Here is a 12040-nt window from a genome sequence, read left to right as displayed (position 1 = left end):
ATCTATCTATCTATCTCAAGTGAAACACATACCAAGAACTGGACTAATTTCTTGAGCTTTTCTTTAGTTGCATCTTAACATTCCTAATTGTGATGACGAAGGAGTGAGTTGCCCCTTCATGGTGGACTTGTCCTCAGTCTTATGCATATTTGTAGAAACTCTGGAGAAGTTCTTCTCAACATGTTCAGACAAGGTAGTAAGTAATTGAGTACTGAAAGAAGGTAACTGGGAGGCCATTCCATTATCACTAGACATTGCACACTTCAGCTCTGGATTGGACAAGCTGTTCTGTAGAGGATGAAATAAGTACCTCTGATCCATGGTTTGCGTTAGCCAGTAATAGCCGGTTGTTGGACAATAAAAAAATAGAAAATCCGATAGATAAAATTGGTGCCGGCCAATTGTCTGGGAGAAGAAGAAAAAATCCCATTGCGAAATAATACTTTTTAGCCTATTCATTGATGGAAATATCAGTCCATGTAAATACATTTGACATGCTTATCTATAGTGTATTTGCATAATTCAATGGAATTAAATTGGCACATGTATTGTATATTCATTATCTATCTTATTTATCACACACAAAGGCCTACAGCATACAGATACAGAGCCCATTCAAAACTATTTTTCCCAGTAGGAGCCAGTTGTTTTGAACGCGGCATTAAACGGCAACGAAAGGCAGGCTTCAACAGCGCGTCACACACCACTTTGCAATCTGCTGGAGGCCGTATGCATTTTGAAAACATATGCTTAATTGTTTGAAATCTGAACGTTTAATACATTAATACTATGATTCAAATTCCCACAACTTTCCCAGAGTCTGTTTGGAATAGGCTATTTCTTTCTTGACAAGCTGACCAATAGAATAGGTAGCTTAAACTTTTCTACTATAGTAAATTGACATAGGCTAGTGATTTTGCTGTTCATTACTCGTCTTGTTGACAGATGAAAAGTTAATGTGGACAGTTATTCTAACATGATCAAAGTGCACATCAGAATTCGGTAAGAAGGACCGCCCATCGCTGCGTTCTCAACTTGCACGTTCTGTTAATATGAATGACCATATTCTAAAAGTGATTTCTGTCATTCTGAGCATCGTGGGTGGGCGCCCTAATCAGCTTATGAACCCAATGCATATGAGTCCGGTACATTTATCAAATGTCCGTCACCACATGTTCCTAACGGAAACCCTGCTCTGATCTTACACACCTCTTCATAGTTACAGTGGATCCAGAGTGTACTCAGACCCCTTGACTTTTTCCACATTTTGTTACGTTACAGCCTTATTCTAAATGAATATAGTCCCCCCCTCAATCAATCTACACACAAAAAACAATAATGACAACAAAAAAAACTTCGACCTCATTGCTTGGTTTTGTCAACTGTGGGAGGCTTATATATAAAAAGGTGTGTGCCTTTCCAAATCATGTCCTATCAATTGAATTTACCACAGGTGGTCTCCAATCAAGTTGTAGAAACATCTGAAAGATGATCAATAGAAACAGGATGCACCTGAGCTCAATTTCGAGTCTCATAGCAAAGGGTCTGAACACTTATGTAACTAAGGTATTTAAAAAACAACAACATTTGCAACCATTTCTAAAAACCTGTTTTCGTTTTGTCATTTCAGGGTATTGTGTGTAGATTGACGAGGAAATGTTTTATTTAATCCAATTTAGAATAAGGCTGTAACGTAACAAATTGTGGAAAAAGTCAAGGGGTTTGAATACTTTCCGAATGCACTGTATGTCAAGTGGAACTCTCAAAGTATAGTAACAACCGTGTGTGTATGGTCTTCAGCTCCAACAAGCAAAAACAGTCCAATTGTGAGCAAAAGACTCCAAGCTACCTACAAGCAGAAAACTCTCCCCCCATTTAAGTTAATCAAATTTCTCACAATACTGAAGTCTGCTTCAAATTCTCTAGGATTAGTGATTGAGGAAGTAAAATGTTTTAAATAAATCGATAAACAGGAATGGCCATACGTAAAAGCATTATAAATACAAGTAACGTTTGTCCATTAGTGGAGGTTTGGGAAACAGTAAATGCTAATAAGTGAAGGAGAGAGTCCATTCCAGTCCATTAGAGTCCCAGTGTTGTGAGAATGGCGGTCTCTCAGAGGTTATCTACTGGCAGGCCACGCTAACTCCAGACCCACAACTCAAAACCACGACAGAGTCTGTCTGATGGATTAGACACACGGCCTTTCTGTAGATCAACAGAAAAGAATGAATACAAAATAGATGACCAAAATATAATCCCCTTCTTTTTTTCTTTAAATGGTGCATTATTATTCCTGATCCATTTAGGATATTTATTGAGATGCGAGCACTATAAACAGAGAAATAAAAGGAGGGGCTGAGGTTACCTCACATCTCCAATTGTAAACAGAGGAGAGCTGTCACTGAGGTCAGGGAGAGGACACAGTCTGTGTGTGGACCATGTATTTAGAGGCTGTACACAGCAGCTGAAAAGGCTCATGGTTTTTCAGTTGAGGCCGGGTCGGACGCCGGACAGTGAAACGCTGGCTCATGAGGCTATGAGAGTAGCACTAGGCCAGGATATTGTATGCTGGTTGTGAAGACTAAATGAGACTAATTTGCTCTAGGGGTGCTGCTTTGCAGATGACCCTGTGCTGTTTTTAGCCTATTGAGGGTGTATGTGTGGTGTCAGGGGGGGGGGGTTGGAAGGAACACAGCAAAAATACAACATGTCCATTTCAATGGATTAATGAAGTTGTATTGTATGGGGAACAAGGTCGTTCTATCCAAAAACAACGGGGTAATTGAAATGTACACTTCCTCATGGCTGTCTCAGCAGAGGTGACAGAGAGTTGACAAATGGTCATGACCCCTGCAGAGCCACAAGCAGCAACCACATAGTTTGTGTAAAACCCTCTAATATGAATAGAGTATCAAAAGACAGTGTGCTTGGAGAGGAGGTGAGCTGTATTTGACTGTAAAAGCTGGTACTCACTTGATTGGAATGCGTGGGACTGCGGTGGGGGTGGAGGCTGCAGTGACGACCAGCAGAATCTGTTCCAGAGCAGAGAGTCCCCCGCCCACCTGGAACGCCACTTGATCTGCATTGTTCTGTAGAGAGAAAGAACAAGAACCACATTCAGGTAACAGGGAGCTGGACGGACCAAGGTATCACGTTACTCTCAGTGTGGACCCAGCTTCTCTTTTCCTCACCTCCCAGTTGGGAATGAAATCTGAAACAAAGTGATCCCCAAAGCATTCCTGTTAAATCTCAAAAGTGCACAACCCCAGCGTTCCACCCCCACTATAGTCCAGGCAAGTCTCAATGGAGGACAGCTACTCTGCAGACCTACACACACACACAACCAACCAACCACACACACACACACAAAGCACCAGGGTGGTCTGTGTTCACAAACACAGGCTGAGGAGAGACTGTACAAAAGTAGATAACAGAGAAATCAAACTAAACTTAAGAAAATCATCAATCCAGATAAGAGTATTGGATACATTCTGAATTTACTCTTTATTTATTCCAATATGAAATGAGCTATAACTCTGACAGAGGAAGTGCACCCAGCTGAGCCTAGCACACTGCATTTAAAAAAGGTGCAATATGCAAAAATCACTCCGCCATTTCCTGGTGGCTAATATTCTAATAGGTTGCCTAATTTCAGTTTGTCTGACAAAACAATGTATAGTGTAGAGAATCATTGTCATCTAAACCGATGTGAAATATATTTTCTAGAACCAAAAATATTGTATTTAACTGTTTGAAGCTGGTCTACAAAAAATGAAAGCAAAAGACGCAAAAACAACTTTAGCATGGGAAGCATAGAAATAGAGAACATAGAACATATCAACCTCTTGTCATTCTTATTGACAGCAAGTTAAGATCTATAACTCACATTTCTATGTGCATTTGGTCAGGTCGCCCAAATAGTTACATATTGCAGTTTTAAAAGGTATAGTAGAATGCGCCTCGAACCCATCATTAAAACAATCATTAAACAAACATGTTTAGTCTAACACAATAGTGTCAATACAGCAGTCCATAGATTTAAGACCAAACAGCACTAAATAAGAGGGCCCTGCCCTGTTGCAAGGAGAAGAGAAGAGAGTCAGAGCGCTTGGCATTGGGTCAGATGCTGCTGCAGCTACACAGTCCAATAAATCAACAGCTCCAAAGCCCAGAGCAAGCGGCTGCTATCAGACATGTTAGTGCCTGAGTCGACCGGGAGGATAGGGGCTCCAGGGGAGGAGTGGGTGCTGATGGAAGGCTTTCCTCACAGAGGGTGCAGCCAGGGGGACAGTCATTCCTCACCACACCAAGCATGGAGGTACACTGGGGGTCCCTCCTACACCTAATGAGGTCACATTCTCCCAGGTAGTGTGACAGACCTCAAATCCAGGCACTCCACTCCACTATTTTAGTTCCACGGATGAAGGGTTTGCCAACAAGCCTGAACACATTGAGGAAGCGCTTTGCAAAACGATATATAAGCTCTTTATGTGTCACTCACAGACTGCAAAGGCACAAGTCAGCAGGATCCGGTGACAAAAAAACACTGAACTCCGCTAGGGTTAAGGGATTTGGACCAACACACTGAAAAAACACCAGAGGCCCTATGTATGATGTGCAGTGAGGATTATGGAAATATCTACCATGATCCAATCTGCCCATGTGTGTGGTTGAGTGCTGTTTATAAGAGAACAACCTCCTTTATGTAGGTTACCAATGGTTTCCATCGATATGGTCTCTAGCACTGAGCTGGGTTTAACCCATTCTTAACTCACCCATCAACACAGCCATCTAAAAGCTTCTGGGCTAAATGAGAAAAGGCAGCTCTTTCATGGGGTCTTATCAAATGGTCTTTTAAAGGGGTTAACTAGGACCTGCCCAGCTCTGGCTGTCTGACGGTAAAGCCAGACTGGGACAGTTTGGCTGCATCAGTCTTGGCCTGTTGACAGATCGATCTATGTGACAAAAAAAAAGAATAAGAAGAGGATAAACCTCCAATAATTTTAGCCAACATCTTCAGGTGGTCTACATCTGCAATACCCATGGCATCCTTACCAGACATGACCCATCTGCTCGTGTGGAGATACACAATCATTAATTTCTTAAAAGAACACAATCAGATATTGGTGTTTTTGGTGAAGGAACCAGCATAGTATTCAGTGAGTGGACCTCTGTGGTGTTCCTCACGATTTGGTTGAATGCATTCAGATGTGCAACTGATTGGATAGGTATCCCCCTTTCCCTTCCTTCTATCTAGGATGTACAGCTTTACACTCTGCTGGCTCAGTACTGTGGATGGCAGTAGAGCAGAGCAGGAATAATAGGCATTCTTGTTCCCGATCAATGAAGAATAACTTTTAAATTGAAACAACTAAAGAGAGCAAATTGCAATAACAGCCGAATTACATGCCATGTTAAACAGAACCCTCTGGTACGGAGTTCTTCAGGTACACTTACTGTGAGTTACACATAGAAACAATAGAGCTGTCTTTCATTAAATAACCCGTTGAAACACACTGGGAACTGTATAACAACCTTAAGGTGAGATCTCCATAGGACGTGTGCTGTAGTAACTATTGTATCTATTGTTGCCAAATGTTGATTACAGCCAACAGGCTTCCGGTTCCAAAGCCATGGTTACAACATCTGGATTTGATTCATATTTTCAACAAGCCACATCTAGCTTAGCACCAATCCTCCACTCCATGTAACTATGGAGCAGTGTGTGATCTGTCTGTGTCACGTCACTACCTGCTAGACAATCTGGTGACAGTGTAATAGGATGAGGGGTACATTTCTTCTAAAGTGAAACTCTCAACATGACTGAAGACATGAGGAAAGGCGAGGGGGCAGGCCAGACAGTTGAGTCTAACATGAATTATAGAGCTGAAGGAATCTTACCCAATTCTTACTCCTGCTGACCATTACTACCCCAGCTAATCAGAAGGCTGGCAGCTGTTAATTCCTGTGGCTGTGGCACTGCTGAGAGAAGAGGAGAACGGGAGGTAGGGAGGGCCAGCCGTACAGCTCTGAGAGAAGCGGAGAAAGGGAGGTAGGGAGGGCCAGCCGTACAGCTCTTTGTAGTCACCTCCCACTAGCCACTTTAATAAGATACATAAAGAAAAGAGGGGAAATGGAGGGGAAAGCCCCGATCCTCTGGCCCCAGACGCTGGGGAACAACTGGCTGGGAGTTCATTAAAGGTGTGACACAGGACAGCCCCTTTGTCAATCAGTCTTTGGCCTCAAACTGGTTGCCCCAAACAATATTACAGACGGAGTGAGGAGGGCAGACACCCCCATACATGCATTTAATCTTGGACCCCAACTAACATATACACTTGCAAAAAAAGCCTGTGAGGAGTAAACAAAGTCTCAATTTTGTTCAGTAGTCTAAACCAGCATCTGCATGTATGGGAGGAGTGATAAACCACAACAAGACTGCTGGAGTAAACATTTAGAGACTGAGTAAGAGTTTATTAAAAGGGTGTAATGGCATGCTGTGTGGTACAATAAAGTAGAATGATTGGTTGAGAGACTGTAAATGGGAAACAATACAGGGTGAGTTTATTTTGAATGAGAAACAATACTGGTGGAGCTTATGTTGTCATGTGAGAAACATTACTGGGTGAGTTTATTTTAAATGAGAAACATTACTGGGTGAGTTTATTTTAAATGAGAAACAATACTGGGTGAGTTTATTTTGAATGAGAAACAATACTGGTGGAGCTTATGTTGTCATGTGAGAAACATTACTGGGTGAGTTTATTTTAAATGAGAAACAATACTGGGTGAGTTTATTTTGAATGAGAAACAATACTGGTGGAGCTTATGTTGTCATGTGAGAAACATTACTGGGTGAGTTTATTTTAAATGAGAAACATTACTGGGTGAGTTTATTTTAAATGAGAAACATTACTGGGTGAGTTTATTTTAAATGAGAAACAATACTGGGTGAGTTTATTTTAAATGAGAAACATTACTGGGTGAGTTTATTTTAAATGAGAAACAATACTGGGTGAGTTTATTTTAAATGAGAAACATTACTGGGTGAGTTTATTTTAAATGAGAAACAATACTGGGTGAGTTTATTTTGAATGAGAAACAACACTGGTGGAGCTTATGTTGTCATGTGAGAAACATTACTGGGTGAGTTTATTTTAAATGAGAAACAATACTGGTGGAGCTTATGTTGTCATGTGAGAAACATTAATGGGTGAGTTTATTTTAAATGAGAAACATTACTGGGTGAGTTTATTTTAAATGAGAAACATTACTGGGTGAGTTTATTTTAAATGAGAAACAATACTGGGTGAGTTCATTTGAAAATGGGAAACAATACTGGATGAGTTTATTTTATGTGAGAAACAATATTGGGTGAGTGTATTTTATGTGAGAAACAATACTGGGTGAGTATATTTTAAATGAGAAACAATACTGGATGAGTTATTTTAAATGAGAAACAATACTGGGCGAGTTAAATTTAAAATGGGTGACAAAACTGGGTGAGTTTATTTTAAAATGGGAAACAATACTGGGGGAGTTTATTTTATAAAATGAACTGAGATTCATTAGACTGATGAGGCTAGTGAAGGTCATTTTAAAAAAGAAAAACATTTAGCCTAGAAGAACAAGTCGCCTACACAGTCAAAAGTAAAAAAAATATAATATTTGTATACTATAATTTGCAAACGACCTGTCCTATAGGCTATTTGCATTACATTTTTAATAAATTACAAAAAACAGCTGTTTTCAAATTAAATGTAGGCCTCGCTAATTTAATTAGCTTAGGCATAAACATTTTAATTAGGCTTAATAAATAACAAAACATGGCTAGAAGGGACCAGTTTTGTTAAATTAACTTCAGATTTGACTTTTCGTGGGCAGGTTAGGAGAACTAACATAACAGGTTAGGAGAAAAAGGTTAAAACAAAATCAAATCCTATTGGTCACATACATGTGTTTAGCAGATGTTATTGCGGGTGTAGTGAAATGGGTTAGATAAATTTGTTAATTTGACAAAAGCTGGATCCCTTCTAGCCATGACCGTGCTGGTCCACCCCACTCCCTCTGTGATTCAGCACCACAGCAGTGGAAAGAGGACACTCTAGGCCCCTCAAACTCAACTCTGGACCGCAAAGCCAGTACCACTACATTTTATCCCTGTTTCTGTCTAATCAGGGACTGATTAGGTGCAATTCATTATCAGGTAGAACAAAAAACCAGCAGGCTCCGGACCTTGTAGGGCAAGAGTTGTATACCCCTGCTCCAGGGAGCCACAAAATGAAGAAATCGATGTTGGACAAACAAATTGTAAATATGTAAAAAGACATAAATAAATTAATTCGTTAAGGCTGGTTTATTGAGAGAAAGCTTATTTAACAATGCTGTAAAATGAGCCCTACATTTATTAAAACACTTTTATGAAGCTCAAATCATATCTCACCATTTTCTAATGGATGATAATAAACGTTTATTATAATTTCAACTATCGTGGGGTCGTGACTCGTGCCATGTGTGATATACGTGGATTATTGAGAACTCTGTTTCCTACTATAGGCAGTTGTCTGCCTAGTTATTGCAACATTGTAACTCTGCGATGTGAACAGTTGACAATGATGTTTAGTTTCCAAGTGCTACTGAATAAGCTCAACTGAAATTCACCAACTGTGCATGATACACATCATTACTCTACCAATCCCTTCCAAATCTTTATACTATACATGACACAGGCGCATATGTTGCTCTGGCCTAGGGTGGCAGCAGAACTGCTAGGACTGGGCCTCACAAACACTTTCTTCTAATTTGCTTGTGTTTGAGGTAGACCTTGGCCTGCTCAAAGTGAGCCGCTGCTGTTGGGAAGTCAAAACTCTCCAACTCCTTGGAGCAGCTTGAGACGCGCATCAGCCTCTTTACTTTGTCCTCAAAATGGCTCAATCGTGAGGCCATCTTTAAGATGTTTTGGAGGGAAAAAAATCCCCTCTCAGAAGGCACACTGGAAACAGGGACAATCAACACAATCTTCACCAATTCTTCCCAGTCGGGGTGCACTTAGCTGAAGTCCCTTATGCGTGTCTTTTACGTGAGTAAAAATAGAAACCCAGCAAATACTAATTTCCCAGCAGTTTGAGGATTTATTAGTCTATGAAGTATATTTGCCTTTGAAGATGAAGCACATTGACTGGTATTTCCATCAATGAATAAAAAGCATTATTGGGTGGGGATAAAGGCTAATACAAACCCTGTACTAAGGCGCAAAATCAGACACCAGGCAGCCTATGGAGGAACTACAACACAGAGGGATTTCAATGTTTGACCCCAGTTAAAGTTACAAAAATTCAGCCATCCTGGAAACATCAACTCAAATATTAAAGGCCATATTCATAGTCTTCCAGCAAACCTGTCCTGGTTAGGTAAGAAACATGTAGGTACTTCGGAGAAACAAAGAATGTAAAATTAAACGATTTCCCTGACTTTACGATATACTTTGGCAGCAACAACACAAAAGCTTGTTTGTTTGATAAACAATATAACTCCTTCCGAACTCATAATAAGAGGGTTATTTTCATACAATAGGGCCTATTCAAGAGCAGGTCATGTGAATGGATCATATTCTGGCCAACTTTAGTCTACTCTATTCATTTATTGTAGTAAAATCTGTAGTTAACATAATAACTAAAGAATTCCAGATGGGTTAAGGTTTGGCGACATAGTAAATCACATAGCCTCTGTTCAATAGCTGTCAAGACTAGATTAAATAACCATAACACTTATAATTCAAATCTTAACACTTCTTGTATAGGGGTAAGCCAACAATAGCATTGAAACTCATTGGAGTATAACCCTTAGCCAAAAAAAATGTACAAAAATGGTACTAATCTTTACAAAATCTGCAATTTCTTTACAAAAGTAAGTGTATTATTAACCTGGATGTGAAATAACAATTAATCTCATCAATTTGAATGCTTAATGTGAGCACTTCTAGCCATAGACCAGACTATTGAGGAATAATAATAAGCTTCCTGACACACTTCCTGTCACACTTCCTGTCAGTTTGGTCCTAGTCTCATCTGACAAGCTCAATAAAACAAACATTTGGGGAAAGTGGATCTATGACACACTAACACTCCCATTCTAAGCCAGGTGGAACAAAGAAAACCCTCCAAGGGGATGAGGAATTTAGAGAAAAGTATGATTTTCAGCTACAAGACCAGTATACTCGTCTTAGGTGAGTATTGCATTCAGTGTGCAGGAATACAAAATATAACCTTGGAATTTCACAACATTCAAACACTGCTAATTTGGCTACATCCGTCAACTTCAGGCAGGCTCCTTGAGGCCCTATGTTCTTGTTACTCTGTTGCCCTATTCCCCCACCTCCACATCCCAGGTAGAACAAGCCAACGGTTAGTCATGAAGGGGAGACCAACCAGCCCATGACAGCTGGCAAATGAAAATGTAAATACAGTCTCCACTCTTCAGCTCTTAGACCACAGTGTTTCTGACAGTCCCTCAAGTGTCATAAACTCTCTCCATCTAAGGCTAGCCTTTATTTGAAAGCAGTGACAAACAAATTTGGGCCAGTGTGTAAATATGCGAGTTCATTACCAAGGTATGAGAGCAGAGAGGTAAGAAATTGCCCAGAAAAAAAATCTTAGAGGGAAAAAGCTCTCTACTTCTTTTGAGTTTGACAAAAAAAGAACCCATTAGTGCTCACAGAGGGAGAGGCGTGCTGGGGTCGGAGACTGGGGGGGGGGGTGACTGAGGCAGCCGTGGAGGGGGAGTGTCGGGTGTTGTTCAAGGAATTAGCAGGGAAAGTGGAGACTGAATCAGATACCGCAGAGGAAAAACAAATATCTAGGTGAGTCAATAACATGAGATATGCTTGTTAGGTCAAATAATCTAAACGATCCTGACTTAAAGTGACTCAGGGGGCAGACACCCATGCTGACAGAGACTATATTTATTTGCCTTTGTCCTGGGATTAGAGGAGGAAGTGCTCCCCAGGCTGGTTCACAGGCCAGCCCACCATGGCCCACCCCACTCCCCTTAGCCAGGCCTCACTCTGCTTCTGGGCCGGGGTGGGAAGAATGTGTTTAACAGACATACCGAATGAAGTCTCTTCCACCCCTCTACACTCACAAAACTGTAATTAATTCACAATAGGGCTTTCCTCAATTGTTTTAATGAACTAGAAATATGTAAAGAGCTTTAACCACACAGAGTTGTCTGTCCTAGCGATCCCAATGTTGAATTGAGGAGGACTCCAGGCCTAGTGACCCCTGACCTCCAACAGGGAGAGTATGGAGCTAATGGGAGGAGTCCCCCTGTTAGTGACAGCTTGAACACCATCACACTGGACTCCTCCTCTCTCATTACACTGTACTGCTGTGCCAGTCACTCCTGCCACCTCACTCTCCCTCTCTCTAGGGAAATTTAGTAATAGCCTCTCCACCCCTCCCCTGTCAATGACCAGACACCATCATCTCTCTATCCTCCCACCCACCAACATGCACAGTGCGCTTTATCAGACCTTGAACTGCAACTTGGCAGAAGAATGATGTCTTGTCACTATATGTTTTCCTCTTCATAAACACAGTGACAGGTCCTCTTCATAAACCCAGTGCAACTCCATAAAATACCATCAAACAAAGTCTCATCTACAGTGGATTTCTTTCATTCATTACATTGACTTAAGTCAACTGTTGTTATCAATGTCTGTCATTCAGTATATAGCTTTCTAAAAAAGCAGCAAATACCAATGAAATACCTGATACTCCACTGTAATTTGAGATCCTTTGGATTACATTTTCTAGGAAAACCTTATGTTATTGTATAAACCCACAATATACTTCTGAAGCATGCAAATGTTTGCCTGTCTAGTAATGGGTTGCTCCTCTATTAGTAACATGTGGCCAATGAAAAGACATAGCTAATCTGGCCTGCATTACAAATAACCTGGGGCAAGGAGTTGGGGAGTAAGTGATACTCTACACTGGAAGACAGACAGAGAGCTGCAGCCAAACAGAACGCTTCAGTT

At 40.8% G+C, this 12040-nt stretch overlaps 1 protein-coding gene across 4 annotated transcripts in view; it reads right to left on the bottom strand.

Annotated features, from left to right (window-relative positions):
* Positions 1-12040, bottom strand: part of scaper (S-phase cyclin A-associated protein in the ER) — a 133794-nt gene that overhangs the window by 29956 nt on the left and 91798 nt on the right. For all 4 annotated transcript variants that reach the window (XM_064929909.1, XM_064929910.1, XM_064929911.1 and 1 more), the window contains exon 23: positions 2977-3092. In XM_064929909.1, the coding sequence (XP_064785981.1) occupies positions 2977-3092 (116 nt within the window). The remainder of the gene's footprint in view (positions 1-2976; positions 3093-12040) is intronic.

This window comes from Oncorhynchus masou, chromosome 22, assembly GCF_036934945.1.
Source record: "Oncorhynchus masou masou isolate Uvic2021 chromosome 22, UVic_Omas_1.1, whole genome shotgun sequence".
Lineage (NCBI taxonomy): Eukaryota > Metazoa > Chordata > Actinopteri > Salmoniformes > Salmonidae > Oncorhynchus > Oncorhynchus masou.
Note: the sequence above shows the minus strand (reverse complement) of the source record. Positions and strands in the feature narration are given on the sequence as shown.